This window comes from Stigmatopora nigra, chromosome 9, assembly GCF_051989575.1.
Source record: "Stigmatopora nigra isolate UIUO_SnigA chromosome 9, RoL_Snig_1.1, whole genome shotgun sequence".
Taxonomy (NCBI): Eukaryota; Metazoa; Chordata; class Actinopteri; order Syngnathiformes; family Syngnathidae; genus Stigmatopora; species Stigmatopora nigra.
This window is the reverse complement of record NC_135516.1, coordinates 10,663,645-10,681,099: the sequence shown is the minus strand read 5'-3', so window position 1 is coordinate 10,681,099 and position 17,455 is coordinate 10,663,645. Positions and strand designations below refer to the sequence as shown.

General features: G+C 39.8%; 2 protein-coding genes across 2 annotated transcripts; both read left to right on the top strand.

Annotated features, from left to right (window-relative positions):
- Positions 1–148: 148 nt before the first annotated feature.
- LOC144201721 (uncharacterized) lies at positions 149–11,714 on the top strand. Its single transcript, XM_077724481.1, has 22 exons — positions 149–408; positions 469–525; positions 1,223–1,282; positions 1,362–1,421; positions 1,503–1,568; positions 1,632–1,694; positions 1,758–1,829; positions 1,907–1,960; positions 2,201–2,272; positions 2,343–2,411; positions 2,491–2,547; positions 9,366–9,437; positions 9,531–9,596; positions 9,688–9,759; positions 10,010–10,129; positions 10,205–10,252; positions 10,653–10,712; positions 10,791–10,910; positions 11,009–11,062; positions 11,330–11,392; positions 11,477–11,560; positions 11,626–11,714. Exons 1-22 carry the CDS (start codon positions 406–408, stop codon positions 11,698–11,700), a joined length of 1,467 nt encoding a protein of 488 aa, XP_077580607.1. The 5' UTR covers positions 149–405; the 3' UTR covers positions 11,701–11,714.
- Positions 11,715–11,745: 31 nt separating this feature from the next.
- apol1 (apolipoprotein L, 1) lies at positions 11,746–16,306 on the top strand. Its single transcript, XM_077725005.1, has 11 exons — positions 11,746–11,840; positions 12,437–12,481; positions 12,550–12,621; positions 12,723–12,773; positions 12,847–12,954; positions 13,044–13,094; positions 13,211–13,249; positions 13,972–14,049; positions 14,124–14,163; positions 14,298–14,349; positions 14,649–16,306. Exons 1-11 carry the CDS (start codon positions 11,760–11,762, stop codon positions 15,616–15,618), a joined length of 1,587 nt encoding a protein of 528 aa, XP_077581131.1. The 5' UTR covers positions 11,746–11,759; the 3' UTR covers positions 15,619–16,306.
- The last annotated feature ends 1,149 nt before the right edge of the window (positions 16,307–17,455 follow it).

Here is a 17,455-nt window from a genome sequence, read left to right as displayed (position 1 = left end):
TGTGTGTGGAACAAAAAGAGCCTTTTATTTAAAATCAGCATCATAATTGGGCATGTGATAATTACAGTTGGAGTTTTATCACGATTTACTAACTGCATTCTCAAATTCCCGAGTTACCCAAACGCAGCACCAGAAAAGCGATCCTCGCTGCCAGGTGAGACAGGCCACGCCCTCCTCTTCTGTCATCATGACGACGCTCGTGCACGTAAAACCGGCTCGGCTGGTCTTTTAAACATTGTTATTTAAAAAGACAAGATCTGGGTGAAGGTTCTTTTCTCCTTTTTTAAAAAATCAAGTGAGCAGGAGTGGGTGGAACTTATCAGCTTAGAAACCTTGGAAACTCCTTGACAGAAAGGGCGAGGATTTTTTCCGAGTTTTTTTCGGATACTGAAGAAAGCAGACGTAATGGTGAGTCTTGTATATCGTACATGTGTTGATCTTTTCTAAATATTTTACATGTTTGGGCAGGATCGGTACACCAATCTGGAGATCGACTTGGAGTGTGATGGAGGAGGAGAAGTCGCGGCAAGTGCTAATTTGATCAATTAATGCAATTATGTGGGAATAATGGTGTTTAGTTGATGAATTTCCTATCCTATAACTGGCTAAAAAGGCAACACAAGTCAGTGACGTTGAGGGAAATGTGCTTAACATTATTCACGATAAATGTGCTCTAGCCAAAATAGTTTTATTCCAATTGATATTTCCGCCTCGGTTAAATAAAATGCAGTTCATATTTCGTTAAGTAAGTTTGTTTAATTTACGTATTGATATCTTAAAAGTATGTTGTCAATGTATCGAATGCAGTGGGAAAAGTGTAAAGATTGTTCATGCTAGCCAAACAGTGATATGGATAATGATAATTGTTTTTGTGTTTTCATGTCAAGATTGAAACTATTCACTTTAACAAGTCTAATTAATTCATATTTAACCTCTTTATATATCTGAAATGAAAAGATGTTTTTTTAAAAAAGTAGTTAAAGCATATTTTTAAAATTAAACATTTAAATGCATAATTTTGAAATTAAAGGTCGCAATAATTAAATACTAACGTAAAAATATTGATATTTTAATTTAAGACAAACAAATTCAACCATCCAAATGTGAAGAATAATGAACTCACCTTTCATTTGACCTGAATCCAATACACATCCAACTTTGTTCATAAAATGTATAATAAGTGTTAACTAATTAGAATGTTTTTTTGTTTTTCCCCTTTCAGCAAAAGGCGGCCTTGTTCGGTGGCATGTTCAAAAGATCCAGCAAGTTGGCTGAACCGCAGGTACCACAACTGTGAGAACAACAATAAGCATAATAACTCATAAATCTTCTAATAAACCATTCCATTTTTTCCAACACAGGACAATCTGTCAATCAGCAGTGAACTGTCAAAAAGCAACGAAAGTCTGAATGAAAACAAGGTCGCCATCTCATTTTATTTCTTTTGTGGTTTGCATGATGCTAAATAAACTGTAAATATTAATTTCCATGTTTAATTCCAGGATAAAGGAAGCATCTTTAAGGGGATGTTTAAGAAGCAACAGAAATCATCTAAGGAGCCACAAGAGGTATTGTTGCTTTTTTGGTGAGTTGTTTATAAGAACACAATTTTGATATTTGTATATTTATAGGTCGCACTCTCCCAGAAAAATCCTGAGCTTTCAGCCAGCAATGGCAACTTAGAAGACAGCAAGGTAGGCTTATACCATTCAACAATTCAGTTAGCTTATTATGCTAATCTTACATATCCAACACAGGAAAACCCGGGTATTTTTGGTGGGGTGCTGAAAAAAAATCCCAAACGCGGACATACACGGAGGCCCTCGCAGGTGACGTGTAATGCTTGGAATTAAATTATTGTACTACATTATTAGTGTTGTAAACGATTACAAAAAAATACTTTTAGGATCTTGTGGACATCGACGTGCTCTCCAGCAATAACAACGAGAACTTCAATAAAGTAAGTGCTTAATGACATATCAAAGATATTCAAATACCCCATTCGTTGTACTTTTAGTGTTCTTTGACTAAAGTCTATTGTGGTTTTAAACATGAGGATTTTACCAAAAGCAAGATTATTTTGTACTGGAGTTAATGCTAATTACAAACTGTTTCTAAAGGCATTTTTTGACAACTTTTTGGAGTATTTTAGGAATCCTTTTGCTCTTGAATGTAACATTCCTTTTATTTATTTTTCAAGTTGACGCTTTCGCTGAATAATGCTGAGCTTTCGGCTAAAAACGGCAATTTAGAGGACAGCAAGCTATCCAAAGTGAGTGCATTCTTTTGCAGTTAGCTCACATTAGCTGCTCACTGACGCTAACTTGACTTGTGCCTTGCAGGATAAGTCGGGTGTGTTGGTTGGGATCATGAAAAAACCTAAACGTGGACACGCACGCAGGCCCTCACAGGTGACAACATAATACTTCAATGACTAAATACAGTACATGTATTTTATAAAATAACATACTGTTTTTGTTGTTGTTTTAGGATCTTCTAGACATTGATTTGTCTGCCAGCAACAACAATACAAATGACAATAATAAGGTGAGTACTACTAATGCAATTTTTGGGGATTGTTTGGCTTATAAAAGTTGACTTTTTATTTTTTAGGACAATTTTTATTACTATTTGTTATGTAGTGAAGAATCTGACATATTTTACTCATTCTTTTTAGTATAGCTGTTTCATTTTGATATCATATTTTACTCATTCTTTTTAGTATAGCTGTTTCATTTTGATATCACATTTTACTCATTCCTTTTGTTGTGGCAGTCTTGTGTTAGAGTCGCCACTGGTTCCCAACTCAATTACAATATGAACAGAAGGATGGGTCCGAGACTCCTCGACTACAATGTTAACAAAAGGCTCTTCCTGAGATTCTTGTTTCAAGGTAGGATTCACACTGATAAGAGACCAGATGGAGGACTTCAAAGGGCAGAGGAACAAAGAGCAGGGCAGAGGGTCGGGACTTTATAGGACCAGCGGAGACAGAGGTCTGGATGATGTGGATTCAAGGCTGGAAGATGTGGAGCCCAGAGAAACCCACCCCTCACAGCAGCCCTGGACCAGCCCACATCTCATTATTAATCAGCGAATGAATATGCATTTTTGTTGGACTATAACTGGGCAAACGCGGGTTTGGACAATGTCTTTTCCATCCTCCGCTTTAGGACATCAACACTCAGCGGGCTTATTCTATGGGAGGGAGACCCGGAGCTCTGTATGAATCAATATGAATGGAATAAACCATCTGTGGATAAACTCGCTCAACCCTGGTTTGTCTCCTCCGATGCTGAACACGCTCCATTGTTAGACTGGAGACTACAGAGTTAAGGAATTGGAGTCAGGTGAAATAGTTTAGTCTAACAGTTTTGGTGACCCAGTCCGTGAGTCGGTTGCGTAGACAGTTTAGGGGTTAAGGCCGATAACTCCGTCCGTGAACCAGGGAGGAAACTGCGTAGACATATGGGTTAAGGCCAGCCGCGGACTCTAAAACACGTCGGCGAACGTGGAGTCGCGGTTATCGAAGCACGTCGGCGAACGTGAGAATAAGGAAAAGTTAAACACGTCGGCGAACGTGAGAATAAGGAAAAGTTAAACACGTCGGCGAACGTGAGAATAAGGAAAAGTTAAACACGTCGGCGAACGTGAGAATAAGGAAAAGTTAAACACGTCGGCGAACGTGAGAATAAGGAAAAGTTAACCACGTCGGCGAACGTGAGGGCACGCCGGCGAGCGTGAGAATAAGGAAAAGTTAACCACGTCGGCGAACGTGAGGGCACGCCGGCGAGCGTGAGACCTTTCTCTTGGGACTTCTCCAACAGGCGCCTGATCAACTGAAAGGTAAGCAGAATACCTATTACTGAAACGTTAAAATTCTGCTATTGGATTTTTAAATTATGGAGAAGATGCCATAGAAAGGGGGTTTGGGAATAGGAGATTTCGAAAAGGTTGTAATATACCTAGAGTCGGAATTGATGACGATCCCAGGACGGTCGTTTTGAAATAGAGAAAACGTCGTATGAAAAGTTAAACACGTCGGCGAACGTGAGAATAAGGAAAAGTTAAACACGTCGGCGAACGTGAGAATAAGGAAACAAAGGAACAAGAGATTCCGGAAAGAGTTATATGCAGGAGTTATTTTAAGGTCTTCAGCAGGGAAACAACTGGGTCCACAGATGTTTGATTCCTAGAATTGATTCTAAAAAAAAAAAAAAAAAAAAAAAAAGTAACAATAGTAATATTTCTAATTCCTAGAATTGAACATACTAAAATTCTAAATTTATCCGGAGACTTGATCTAGATTGAATTGGTGAAAATGGAAGGATGTGAGAGTGCGGGAGAATGTGGAGAATGGAATGAATTGACAATTTTGTAAATGGTGAAAATGGAAGGATGTGAGAGTGCGGGAGAATGTGGAGAATGGAATGAATTGACAATTTTTGTATGCAGATGTGGAAGCACAGGTTCTGAGTGGTGTTCAAGTTAAAAAACAACCCAAAAATAAGACGCGAGTTGGTGAAACAATTTTGTACTTTAAAAGGAAATGTACATATTGTAGGTCAAAAGCATGAATGGAATATGAATAACTTGTCCATTGCTTTGCAGAAAGTAGAGCGTGAAGTCACAGCTAAGGAGGTGAAGGCGGGGGCCGATAAAACACCCCACAGTGGGGCCATAGAGAGAGAGAGCCCCCACCAGCCCAAGGCCCCCACCCCCTGCACAAAGCGGGGAGGGGTGGGGGACTGAGAGAGACAGCTAGAGAGAGAAAGTTAACAGAGAGAAAGATAGAGACACAGAGATGTAGAGAGAGAGAGACAGAGATGTAGAGAGAGAGAGACAGATAGTTGAAAATATTATGATATATTAGTGACAAATTATGGGTCCTTTATTAAACACTGAAATTTATATTAGGAAATTCCTAGTGAAAGGTTATTTTTCCTAAATTTTAATTATGGTAATAGTGAGCCCGGAAAATGGCTCTTATTTTAAATATAACCGCTTTCTTGGAGCGGATAGGAATTCAATAGGAATTCCGCTAGCGCAATTTAACTATGTTCACATAGCTAATTTAGCAATATGAGAGTGATTTGTGATTCAGATTTAAGTATTAATAATCATCCAAATTATTAAATGAAGACAATGCAGAAATGGCATTCATCCAAATCATTAATGATATCAAACGAGAAGTTTACAATACAGAAATGGCATTGATCCAAATTATTAAATTGTACCTGACAAGTTTAGATAAAATAATTAATTTAGGATAAGCATGATTTCTATAGGATGGAATAAGATGAATCATGTTTAGTGCACGAAATATAATTCATTGTTTTTCCATCACTAGATGAAATATGCTTTAGTGTGAGTCATATTAATGACTATTAACCTAGTTCTTTTGAGATCGATTAGTGCTGATAGGACAGCAAAAGGTGGTTAGCTGCCAATAAGCCCTTTTCAGGGATGGCGCTCTCCACTAGTGAAAAAATTACAGACCACTGATGTCTGTGAGCGTGAATGGTTGTTTGTCTTTTTGTGTTTTTGATTGGCCATCCACCAAGATAAAATCAATCCGTTAGATATCAAGGTGGAAAAGGATTTAGCAAATTGGAATCAATTTCTGAAACCGCCAATAAGCCTTTTTCAGGGATGGCAGCGAAGGATTGGAAATTTGAAATCAATTTCTGAAATCGCCAATAAGCCTTTTTGGATGGCGATGAAAAATCAAGGAAAATTGTTTAGTCCAAAGAAATTTTTTGATGATAATGCATTGAATTGGAGGAATAAATCTGCTATGCAGAATTTTGAAGCATTGAGAAAAACAAAAACAGTGCATCATATGAAATTCCAAAGTACCATTGATTTATAGGGATAATGGCATCCAAATTGTGTTAACGGATTAATTGACTGAATTGACAAAATGTTTCAGAATTTCGTTACCATACCAAACGCCATTATTCACTACACGATTGGAGCTGAATGATGAGTCTAATCTGGCTATCTGCATAAAAGAAAAACTTTAAAGAAACGCACTAATTTTGAGTTAGCAGAAGAAGACTGTGTTTTTCAACAGGAAACATGGAGAAGACGCACGAGCAACCCAAAATGAGAACGTCCATACAACTGTTGCTGACCAAACAGCAGACATGAAAAAGCAGGATGCAGATACACCTTTGCACTGTAAGGAGGTTCTCTCAGTTGAAACGTTTGAGGAGACAGGTAAGATAAGCTTATTGACGAGATCAGACGTAATGGAAAGCATCCAATATTGATTGGAAAGATTATTGCTCGAGGAACAATGCCATAAACCATAAGGAACTTTTATATTGTTTTGATTGTCTCCATAAAAAGTGAAAGCGTTTCAATTGAGAACAAACCTTCTTACAGATTTTTAAAAGTAAACAATTAGAGAGAAAAAGAGATTACAATGGATAGATATGTAACTAAATTTTGATTTTATGCCAGACTATTGGAAAATGATGATTAAGAAAATTTTAAAGGAGATGATTGGCAAACTCCAAAGAAAATGGAATGTTACATTTGATTAAAAAAGACTACTAGTTTGGGATATTTTGAATTTCAAATAATTGAGTTTAATATGCAACGCAATACACATTGTTAATTGAATTGGGACTTGATTAGTATGCGATTTATAAGTAATGGATTTTAATTGCCCTAAAGGAAAATTATGCTAGAAAATATTAACCCTGATAAACAGGGGGTGGTTACAGTTTAGTGGGTTCAATTCTTTTCAGAATGAAAAATGTTTACATTTGTTTCTGGATATTAATTGATGTGAATGTAACTGTTGCAGAGAGCGGGAAAGCTGTTTTCCTGAGGAGAAAGCAGCCTGGTTCGCCTTTTGTATTTTTCCTATTTTTAGCATGATTAGTTAATTGGTGTAATTGCAGGAAAGGAAAAATCAAATATAGTTTTTGATCTTAACAAGGAAGCAGCGATCACAATAGAATAACAGCTAGTATATCCACTTTTGACTGATAAAGAATTCAGATTTTCACAAACAAAGTGATTGAATAAGTAAGATTGTTGTGATTTTTGTTCATTTGAGAATTAAGCCCAACCAAGTGGCCGTATGCAGGTGTTGAGCATGCGCTAAAGACGACAGCAGCTAAAGCAGCAGCGAAAACACTTACTGCACAGTATTCACAACAACAAAAACTGAGTCAAAAAGTATTAATTGATATGCAAAACATTGCATCACATAAGGTAGAAATGCATCTATACAGAAAGAATACAGAACAGTCTGCAGAAGACCTGTACACAGCTAAAGGCCGAGCGTGCCTCCAAAATTGAGCCATGGATTGAACCATGTCTCAACAGGGGGGATGATGGACATGGTACAGTGTGTTCCATGTCCCAGAGGTTGATGATGGACATGGTACAGTGTGTTCCATGTCCCAGAGGTCTAAATACCTGCTTTTAATTGTTTTGTAGTATCTGTTTGATTTGTTGCAGTCATGGTGTGCAGGGTAACCTCAGGCCCAAACGAGGACAACGTCCAAAAGAGTATGGGACTGGTAGAGCAAACAGACGTTCATGGAAGACCATTTCAACATCCTTTATGGAAGGTGAAACATGACAAAAGGCTAAGGGCAAGGCAGACCTAATCACAGAATGGATGGTAACATGTTTGGAGAAACTTGTCCAAAGAACGGGCAAGCTGCCGTGATCCCTTTTTGTCTACTTTGCAGGAGGTGGTGAAGCCAGGTGACTGGATGCTGATCCCAGTCATAAAAAGGAAGTCCTGGTTCTCTCCACAATGGGAAGACCCATTCGTGGCCCAACTGACCAACCTCCACTGCTGCAAAGATTGTTGAAATGTCAAAGTGGATTCACCAATGCCAGGTCGAGGTAGTTCGAGACACAGGTGACTCTGAGTAGACTGGAAGTTGGACGGTATCAAAACCCTTGTCCATAAAAACTCATCAGTCTACTCACCTGCCACAAGCACGCCTCACTTAACCTTGAGCTTCCATAGACTTTGCACCTCTGCACATTGGCCGCAGTGAAAGCTGTTGCCACTCACATCACAGTGACTGCACTGTCAGTGACTGCCTGGGCGTGTCTGAACGCCCCACCCACAGAGACTCGAGTTGGAATACAAGATGGTGACATACTCCTATCACAGAGGAGAGTAAATTGGTATGAAAAGAACAAACTGGAGAACTACTATGAAGAAGATCTGTGGTATCCTGACATCCTGAATTCATTGGGTCTAGACGTCGCACTTAAATCTGCAGTTAGGCAGATGAGATGCATTCCTCTTAGCTCGTACTCTAGTTACTCGATTGAACGATAAAGCAGTGGGACCAGACCCTAGAGGTCAGTATGTCCAGTTGCGCCAAACTGACCCCTCTGGACCCCTGCTGGGCATATGTTCATGGATATACTAATGTAGTGCTTCTTTGTTTTTATACTAATATAGTTTTACATTTCATTTGACACTAACCTGTGTGGTGTTGTTGATGTGGTCTCTTTTAGGAGACCAAGAGAGGGAATGAAGAATCTGACATATTTTACTCATTCTTTTTAGTATAGCTGTTTCATTTTGATATCATATTTTACTCATTCTTTTTAGTATAGCTGTTTCATTTTGATATCACATTTTACTCATTCCTTTTGTTGTGGCAGTCTTGTGTTAGAGTCGCCACTGGTTCCCAACTCAATTACAATATGAACAGAAGGATGGGTCCGAGACTCCTCGACTACAATGTTAACAAAAGGCTCTTCCTGAGATTCTTGTTTCAAGGTAGGATTCACACTGATAAGAGACCAGATGGAGGACTTCAAAGGGCAGAGGAACAAAGAGCAGGGCAGAGGGTCGGGACTTTATAGGACCAGCGGAGACAGAGGTCTGGATGATGTGGATTCAAGGCTGGAAGATGTGGAGCCCAGAGAAACCCACCCCTCACAGCAGCCCTGGACCAGCCCACATCTCATTATTAATCAGCGAATGAATATGCATTTTTGTTGGACTATAACTGGGCAAACGCGGGTTTGGACAATGTCTTTTCCATCCTCCGCTTTAGGACATCAACACTCAGCGGGCTTATTCTATGGGAGGGAGACCCGGAGCTCTGTATGAATCAATATGAATGGAATAAACCATCTGTGGATAAACTCGCTCAACCCTGGTTTGTCTCCTCCGATGCTGAACACGCTCCATTGTTAGACTGGAGACTACAGAGTTAAGGAATTGGAGTCAGGTGAAATAGTTTAGTCTAACAGTAGGAATGATAATGTTTTCGTATAATGCCAGGACTTTGTCCGTTTTGAACAATAACAACTTCAAAATGGACTTACTGTTAAATAATATTGATACAATGTATTGTCGTTTCCAGGAGTCGGCTGGCATGTTTAGTGGGATGTTTAAAAAATCTCCAAAGCCCTTAAAAGAAAGGACAAAATCTCAGGTAAGGACTCCATTTTTATAAAACATATATTACAACATATAACATTTTTATTAGTGTATCATTCAACTTTTTCTTATGTATTCACCCATCCAGGACGATTTGTCTCAAACTAGCGACCTGTCGGCCAGCAGTGAAAACCTCTCGAAGGGCGGGGCTAAGGTCAGGGACACACGCGCAAGCTAGCATGCTACTTGCTTCACGGCTTATCTTGACCACAACAACGTTCCACTGTTTCTTGTTGTGTCTGCAGGAGAAAGGAGGATTCTTTGGTGGCATGTTCAAAAAGCCCAAATTGCTTAATGCAACAAAAACACAGTCTCAGGTCAGATTGTCTTTTATTGTTCAGTCTTAAATATAGTTACATAGTTTTATTTAGGTTTTCAGACTCTTCTTGTAGGTTTTTGTGCTTAAAGGTGATAATATGGTCTGTTTTAAAGGTCAAATTCAAAACCCATCTTGAGAATTTGATGGAATATTTTGGGGCTTAAGAACAGATGGACATTTTTAGACCTTTTTTATCAATTTTAGAAATCTTTTGAGGATAGAGCTGCTACATTTTTTGGGTCTTTTAGGAGGACCTGACTGCAGACAGCCAGCTGTCCGCCTCCAGCGACAGCATCAATGAGAAGACGTCCAAAGAAAAGTCAGAAGGCCTCAAAGAAAACCTGGCGGAGAAGCCTAAAGTCAAACAGGTCATTAATAATAAAGCTGGTCAATAACTGTGATTCCTTGAAGAGCTTCCGTTCATGAGTAGGATTGTCTTTCAGAACGGATTCAGCGCCATGATGAAGAATGCCTTCCACACTGACAAACAAGTGCGTTTCTTTGTTTCTACTTTCAGTACAATTGATATTTGTTGTTGTCCAATCACATGCCTCCTTTGATCCCATCATTGAATTTAATTAAGTCGCTTGATGTCCAATCTATTTGAACCAGGAGATTGTCAACAAATGGCAGACCTACTGGCTCCAATTGATTGGACGCCTATCACAATCAGCGGCTTTCAAATTAAATAAAACCGATTTGAATGTATTTTCCGGACTATAAGTCGCACTTGTTTCCAATAGTTTGGCTGACTTATACTCAAGTGCAACAGTTTTTTTTCCCTAATCAACTACAAAAAATGTACCTCCCTAAAATGCGACTTGTACTCCAGTGCGACTTATAAACTCTTTTCATTGTGAACATTGTGTAATACCGTGTGCGTTTGTTTAGGAGGACAGCAACACCGACGAAACATCCGAAAATGGCGAGATTCAGAGCAGCCACAAACAGGTACTCTGAGTTTTTGGGAGGCAATTGCTAGCCTTTTTAAAATCTGACGTATATATTTTTTTCAACCTTTCTGTTCAGAGCAAGCTGGCCGACGCCATGAACAAGCTCAATCCATTCCGATCCGGAAAGGACAAGGAGAGTGACTCCAGCGATGAAGAAGTACCCCTTTCTGGCAACAAGTCATCTGGCCACAAACAGGTAATGGAACCTTCCTCGCGTCGTACATTTGTAGGAGGGTCAATAGTAGCCATTATCTTCCATGGCGTCCGTTTGAACGTGTACTCTCCTCCCCCCAGAATGCTGTGGTGGGAGCTATGTCCAAACTGAACCCGTTCAAGTCAGCCACTAAAGTAACTTGATGAGGTCCTTTCTATAGCCTAGCTTAATGGTGGCGGTGTTAGCTAATGGGTGGTGGCTCTCTTGGTCTGCCTGTATTTTGTCTGCTTTTCAAGGCATTGCAAGTGCCTTTTTTATTTCTATTTTGAAGGTTTTTGAATTCATTGATTACCATTATTTATTGTTTTCAGCATTCCTCACCAGGTCAAATGGGTTGTTGATGTTTTTATGTAGAGCAAAAAAAATGTTGACCATGCACTGGACCCTTCTCTTTTACACAGAAAGACCCCGAAGACCCCGAGCTACTTAAAGACACGGACAAACAAGTGGAAGGAAAACAAAAAGTACTGCACTTTCGTCTTTGGTGACGGCACACCCACTCATATCCTCCCTCTTTTTAAATCCTTCCTGTGTGTCGTTCCGGCTAGCTGAAGAACAACGGCATGGACAGAGAGGCCAAGCCGAGAAGTGAAACGCCGCCACTTCCACTTCCACGCAGACCCGCCCATGAGGTTTGTCAGCGGCCTGGCTTTCATTTGGGGGCAGCGTGACGACGCGTGCGCTCGTGTCTTCGCAGGAGAAGAAGGGCAAACCGCTACAAGACAAAACTATGGCCAAAGGAGCTGAAGACACTATGGTACTTACTGAGTGACGCCAACTTTTTCCATTGCCGGCGGGCAACAAATAGTTTGTGTTTTTCCCCCACCCCCGATGGACCATCAGGAAACTACAACCCGGGAGAAGGCTGACAAGGAAGTTCCCAAAGTGCCTCCGAGAAAGCCTTCGCAGGAGGTAGGAGGAGCTTCTACTGTTGTTTGTGTGTCCAAAAATATTCAGGAAAGGCTCGAAAATGGGACCACAGTACAGTCAAAGGATTGTAAATATAGTTGTTGTAGTATGGTTGTCCAAAATTAGTGTTCAGAACTGCCAGATGGTTAAGGAAAATGTCTTTTGGCCTTTGTTTTTATATTGATAATCCATGGTATTTTAGGATTCTAACTCGATTATTTTATTTTTTGGGGTGGGGGGATCATTTAATAATTTTTAGATGAAATTGTCAAACGCAGATCTAAAAACATGCTTTTTTGTAAAGATTGTTTTATTTGAATTCTAGACATTTGCAGTTTTTTAAAATTCAGTATTGTTTTAGTATATTTATTAGACCCTTTTATTATAAGTTTGTTGTATTATCTAAAAAGCCTGGGGAAAAAAAATCATTCTTCCAGTAACTGTCCTAGTAGCTTTTTAAATTAGATTTGAAACTAAATTAAACTTTTTGATGTTGAGGCCAGGCATTTAGCATTGGCTAGTTATAGAGTCACAAAATGCTCTAAACTTATTAGCTCAGGAATGTGTGCGCACGTGACCTCCTTTTTATTGAATTCCAGGAGATGAGGAGACTAAGCGTACCAGTACCGGAGAACCAGCCTCAGGTCAGTATAGCACAGCACGTGGAACGCCAGGCGGGCGCACGTCTTTTAGCAAGCTCCCTCATTTGCAGAGCCAATCAGATGACGAGTTGCTGAAAGAAGACGGAGAGGGCGACGAGGTGACCCTGGCCCAGAGCAAAGCGGTGAGTAACCCAAACTACAGTAGAATTGGGCTTAAATCTGCCCTTAAAGAAACAGTCGCCTTAACAGTGTCATTTGCTATTTGCATTTGTCGTTATTCCAGAAGAAGAAGAAAAAGCGCTACAACCCGTTTAAGCCACAAGTTGCTGCCAAGGTACGTTCATGTCACCTGTTCCAATTTATGTTTCGAGCTAATTTAACTGACATTTGACCGCGTCACGTGGCAGACACCCACAATGGATGAGGAAGCGCCAAAAGACGACAAAGAAGAAGTAGTAGTAGTACAAGATGGGGAGGACAAAATGGAGGAGAATAGTACCACCAAATCAGAACAGGTCTTTTTTTGTTTTTGTTTGACTTTGGCTATCAAGTTCAACTTTGGTTGTTTTCAGAGTCTCACTTTTTGGGGGTTTTGAGTTTTTAGGTCAAACCCAAGAAAGCAAAGCGACACAATCCCTTCATGCAGCACATCAAGGTAATGTTTAAGCATTGAGTGAATGGATGTCAAGTGTTTAGCAAAATGTTGATATAAATACTCGTCTGTTTATTGCAGTAGAGGGGTTTTAATTGCTTTTTCATTTTTGTGTGCAGCAGACCAAAGGGGTACAGAACCGGGATGCTGAGACGGAGGTAAAGTTCTAGTTGGAATACATTTTGATTATTTTCATTTGGGGAATTTGTCCTGAGATTAGTTTTTATTTTGATTAGTTTTCAACATTACGCTATTATGTATTAAATGATTCCATCTAAGTGAACTACTCATTCGAGGATTTTTAGTTATCGTTTTTTTGAAACGATTTAATTTGAACTTAACGAAACAGTTTTTCTATTTGATCTGATTTAGATTCAATTTTAAATGTTTACTGTATTCACACTGGCTTCCTTTTTTTATTGCAAGTACTAGCTAGTTTGTTTTGAGTCATTATTTTGTCACCAAACAAAAGAAAATGTTCTTTGAAACGGGAACATGACTTCATGACCCCAAAATAGAATCACATATTATCCAACATGCTGCTGCATGTTGGATAATAATCAATTTCTGCATTCTTGACAACTCTATGTGGCCAGGATTGTCATCATATTCCAAAAATTCATTCATTTGATCTCTAAATGCTTTGGATTTTTAATTGTAAAGTCTGAATTTTGACCACCTTGATTGTCTTTAAAAGCCCTAATCCTTTTTCTTCATAAACATGCCCCACATGTTTTTATATAATCCCTTTTAAGTCTTTCTTGACCATAAACATAGCGACAAATATACTGAAATGAAGACATAACGTGTCACCCAAGTGTGTCCGCTTTTCTTGATGACAGGCAAACTTGCTAAACTTTTGTCGTCTTTTGTTTTTCAGAATGAGGGAGAAAACAAAAGCTTGTTCGAGCAACTGGATGAATTCCGCATTGATCAAACGCAGCCTGAAGAACGACAGGTCGGTTTGAGAACATCATCTCTATGCCAATGCCACGTCAATTGGCATTTGTCAAGCCATCTTTTCCCCCCCAGGATTTTGAGGCTCTTATGGCGTGGTGGAACACAGTGGAGTGTAAGTGCAAAGCATATCTTATCAGGGACTAGTCACTCAAGTCAAAATGGACAGTGTTGTTAAATATTTGTACCACTCTTGGGGTTCACAAATTGATGATCTTTTTAATCATTTTTTAAAATTGTTTTCCTCAGCATGGGAGGATACGCCTCAGGACGAAGACATGACGGAGAAAGAAGAAGCCAAGTCAGTATTGGGTCTTATTTACACATTTAGCTTGGGAGATCCCACAAAATTCTGCCTTGAGATTTTGTCATTATTTTAACTAATTTTAATGTACTGTGCAGTAAGATTTGTGAAGAGCTAAACACTAAATCTTCAGTGGTAGAATTAAATTGTTAGATTATGATGAATATTAGTAGTAGTTGATATTTTAAATAGGATTTTGCAAAAGATAATGGTAAGTGTACCGTCAAGTGTTATTGGTAAATTCAATTGTTGGAGTTACTTGGTGCTCAAAAGCATTGATTCTTTCTTGTGGCCAGGGCCTTTGCGGTGACGGCGGAAAAGGTCCAGAAGGGCATCCGTGTCTTCAACAAGTTGTTCTCGGAACGCGCCGAAAGCCTGTGGCAGCACGTCATCGACCTGAACGGCATCGCCGACGGCCTGGACAAGTTCAACAAGAAGACCAAAATCGCTCAGATCACCGGCGGCTCCACCAGCGCCATCGGCGGCGTGGCCACCATCGCCGGGCTGGCCCTGGCGCCCGTCACCTTCGGGACCTCCCTGATCGTAACAGCCGTTGGTCTGGGCGTGGCCACGGCCGGCGGCCTCACCTCGGCCGGCGCCGGCATCTCCAACCAGGTCAACAACTCCTTGGATCGCAAGAAGGTGGAGAAGATTGTGGAGGACTACCAAGAGAAGATGGCGGACCTCAACAAGTGCCTGAAGTTCATCAAGCAGGGGATCGAGAACCTGCGGCGCTTTGACCTCATCAAGATGAAGAACAACGCCTACAACCGGGATTTCCCTGTGTTGAGCTCCAGCTTCTACGAAGACGGCGCCATGGCAGGCAAAGCCATCCTGGTGAACGCCAATGAGATCATGCGCGTGGTGCAGATCGCCAACGTGGCGGGCAGCACGGCGGCACGCGCCGTTCAGATCGCCAGCATGGCCACTGGTGTCCTAACAGGCCTCTTCGTGGGCATGGACATCTACTTCGTGGCCAAGGACTCCAAGGAGCTCAAGAAAGGTGCCAAGTCGGAGTTCGCCGCCAAGATCCGTGAGGTGGCCACTCAGCTGCACGACGGCCTGGTTGAACTCAATAGCATTCGTGAGGAGTTGCAGTACACCACCAAACCAGAAGACGACGAGGGCGGCGCCGGAAAGGAGGTGGAGGCCTCGGAAGAGAAGAAGGAAAAGAAGCCTTACGAATACGACAGTTCAGAAGAAGATGAAATCGACCGCATCAAGAAAGCCATTAAGAAAGATTTGGAGAACAGAGAATATGTGTGAAGGAACAGCACGTCTTGGATTCCGATGTCTTCCTTGGGAGGTGTCTAAATTGCGTTTTCGCTTGGTTAGCTCAAAGGTAAAGGAAACAAAACAAAAAACAGGAAAAGGTGGTCGTATTCATGTGCAATATCACAATTTTGGTGTTTGTAGCTTACGTGGCGGCTGGGGCTTTCAATGTAGTGGAAGACTAACCCTTCCAATGTTTTTTTTCTCCGTTGCCAGACTCTGAAAACAAAATTTGAATGAGAATGGCCATCATTCCATTCTGAATGTTTTTAGAGGACGATAGAGTGAGATAAAGCAGCTTTCAGGAATGCTAATGCTAACACAAACTTCTTTTTGGAAGTTTTTTTAGGAAGAATTTCTCCAAAACAAATATTTTAACGAATGTTATAGACTACTGTCTTTTTATTATCAGATTTTTTGTCCAAACTCAATGTTTTTAGAGTTAAATTTTCATTTGTGAACTAGATTGATTCTAGTCACAATCCTTATGCCTTAACTTTTCACTAGATGAAATCTAATTTACTACTATATTTTTTTGTATTCAAGGAACTTTGTATTTATTGTGTATTGTGCCTTAATGTGGGTATGTGTTTTATTTTTATGTGCAATACAAGCACAGTGCAATCATACAAATATTACGGTACGCTGTGCTATAGTAATAAAGAGTCTAATGCTAAAAATTCCAATTTTGTTTGTTTTTGGCAAACCAAAATTTGTTTGTTGATCCGAAATAATGCAGTGATGTTTTTTTTCTCTTCTATATTTGGATCGTCTTCCTTTGGAGCTTGAAACTGATGTGTCAAACCTGTGGAGACACCCAAACACAGGTGTGTTTGACCCCTCCCTCTGCCCCCCTCAGCTCCGCCTCCTTCCCAGGTGAGTCACACAAAAACAAAACAAAGGGTTTCGGCGACATCATCGAGAGGTAAGATGTGCTCATTCATCATCTGAGACCTGTCCATGTTGAAAATGTACTGGGTGTGTTCTGTGTGGGTTGTTTTTCTTTTCTATCGGGTTCTAAGGTTTCCTTCCACACCCTTAAAAAAGCCATGTCACGTTCAATTGTCTGAACAATGATGTGAAGGCTTGTCTAAAAGCGCTGTATTAAGTGCCAACTCGGTAGCTTTTATGAGGATCAGTAAATGAGAAAAAATTGATGGATTATTGTTGCGGTGTTTGTCAGAACATTGCTGGCTCAAGTGAGAGACGGAAGTACCTAACAAGTTGCAACATGCTCAACATTGAAGTATGCAAAGGGTTATATTTAGGAAACCATCGTAAACATCATACCAACATGACTATAGAGAGTATTTTAAATATAGTTTTTAAACTGTGCCTTTGAGTTTTGAAGGTTATAAGAAAAAGGAAAACATTAGGCATAAATATAATCATATTCATTGAATGAATGCAAAGTAATATGAATTTATTTTTACGAAATTTGCTTGTTTTAAAAAATCTTGATAAATATAGCAATTCTATTTTAGTTTATATTAAAAATGTAAATCAACATAGTGGCATGTTTTGTTTATTCAAGACTTATGCAAAATGGAGACAATATAGAGTTGCTTGTCTTAACTTGACATTTAATTCAAATTGATTAATCTTGTGAGGATAAGTGGTTTAGAAAATGAATTAATTACTCAATGTTGACATAGATTTGCTTCTATTTTATCACCATTAAAATAAAAAATGCCTCAAAGGTATTATTTTTATTTTTTAACTTAACAACTAAAATAATTATTTTATATTGCCTCAACCTGAAAACTACTCTGTAGGCGTTTTAAGTGATTGTGAAATTTGTGTGGGTGATTCTACTGTTGTTGTACAGGCG

Bases quoted from the DNA above. Each gene is read 5' to 3' on its own strand.
- apol1 (XM_077725005.1), top strand. From the start codon at position 11,760: ATGGACCATCAGGAAACTACAACCCGGGAGAAGGCTGACAAGGAAGTT. The intron at 13,250-13,971 runs GTAAAGTTCTAG...TTTGTTTTTCAG, and splicing joins ACCGGGATGCTGAGACGGAG to AATGAGGGAGAAAACAAAAG. The intron at 14,164-14,297 runs GTAAGTGCAAAG...TGTTTTCCTCAG, and splicing joins GTGGTGGAACACAGTGGAGT to CATGGGAGGATACGCCTCAG.
- LOC144201721 (XM_077724481.1), top strand. The intron at 11,063-11,329 runs GTAACTTGATGA...TCTTTTACACAG, and splicing joins CGTTCAAGTCAGCCACTAAA to AAAGACCCCGAAGACCCCGA. The intron at 11,561-11,625 runs GTTTGTCAGCGG...GTGTCTTCGCAG, and splicing joins CACGCAGACCCGCCCATGAG to GAGAAGAAGGGCAAACCGCT.